The sequence below is a fragment of the Eurypyga helias genome, unplaced genomic scaffold, assembly GCF_000690775.1.
Source record: "Eurypyga helias isolate BGI_N326 unplaced genomic scaffold, ASM69077v1 scaffold31590, whole genome shotgun sequence".
Classification (NCBI taxonomy): Eukaryota; Metazoa; Chordata; class Aves; order Eurypygiformes; family Eurypygidae; genus Eurypyga; species Eurypyga helias.
The window spans coordinates 3,710-4,219 of record NW_010226801.1 but is presented as its reverse complement, the minus strand read 5'-3'; the positions used below and the strand labels follow the sequence as shown (position 1 = coordinate 4,219).

Genomic DNA, 510 nt, shown 5'->3' with positions numbered 1-510 from the left:
GGGAGAGGGGCGTTTGACATGACAAAATCTGGCCCTGCTTACGTTAACAGCTGCTTTCAGCGTGGAGTCTGCCAGCAGAGACCCGTGGCTGGGAGTGACACAGATGGATTAGGGAACAGTGGGAAGCTTCTCTTAAAAGGATAAAATGGGCATTTTGCACCCACTGGCACTTACCTCCTGCTCACGCTGAAATATTACGACACGGCCCCCCTTGTCCCCTGTGGCCAGTAACTCCCCGGTGTGGTTGAATTCTACCGTAGAGATGATGTCAGCTGGAGAAAGAGGACAAAGACAATTTCAGCAGCCGCAGACGGGCCCTCGCAAGCACCCAGAAAGCACCGATGCCCGACAGCCCCATGCCCTGCCAGCGCTCTCCCCCAGGACCCCCATAAATCCCCCCTTTGCTGTTCACTGGGGTAATAATAATGGCCACAGCATTTTGAAACTCGGCTGCCATGACCCAAGACCCACTCCGCACTCCTGCCCCGGTTCCCACCCGTGGCCCGTGAC

The 510-nt window shown here is 56.5% G+C and overlaps 1 protein-coding gene across 1 annotated transcript in view; it reads right to left on the bottom strand.

Moving 5' to 3' along the window:
• LOC104511853 (serine/threonine-protein phosphatase 2A 55 kDa regulatory subunit B beta isoform-like) overlaps nucleotides 1–272 on the bottom strand; it is a gene marked incomplete at both ends in the record, with an annotated part of 3,250 nt that extends 2,978 nt beyond the window's left edge. The window contains one exon of the mRNA XM_010154630.1: nucleotides 175–272. Coding sequence (XP_010152932.1) covers nucleotides 175–272 — 98 coding nt within the window. The remainder of the gene's footprint in view (nucleotides 1–174) is intronic.
• Nucleotides 273–510: the final 238 nt, after the last annotated feature.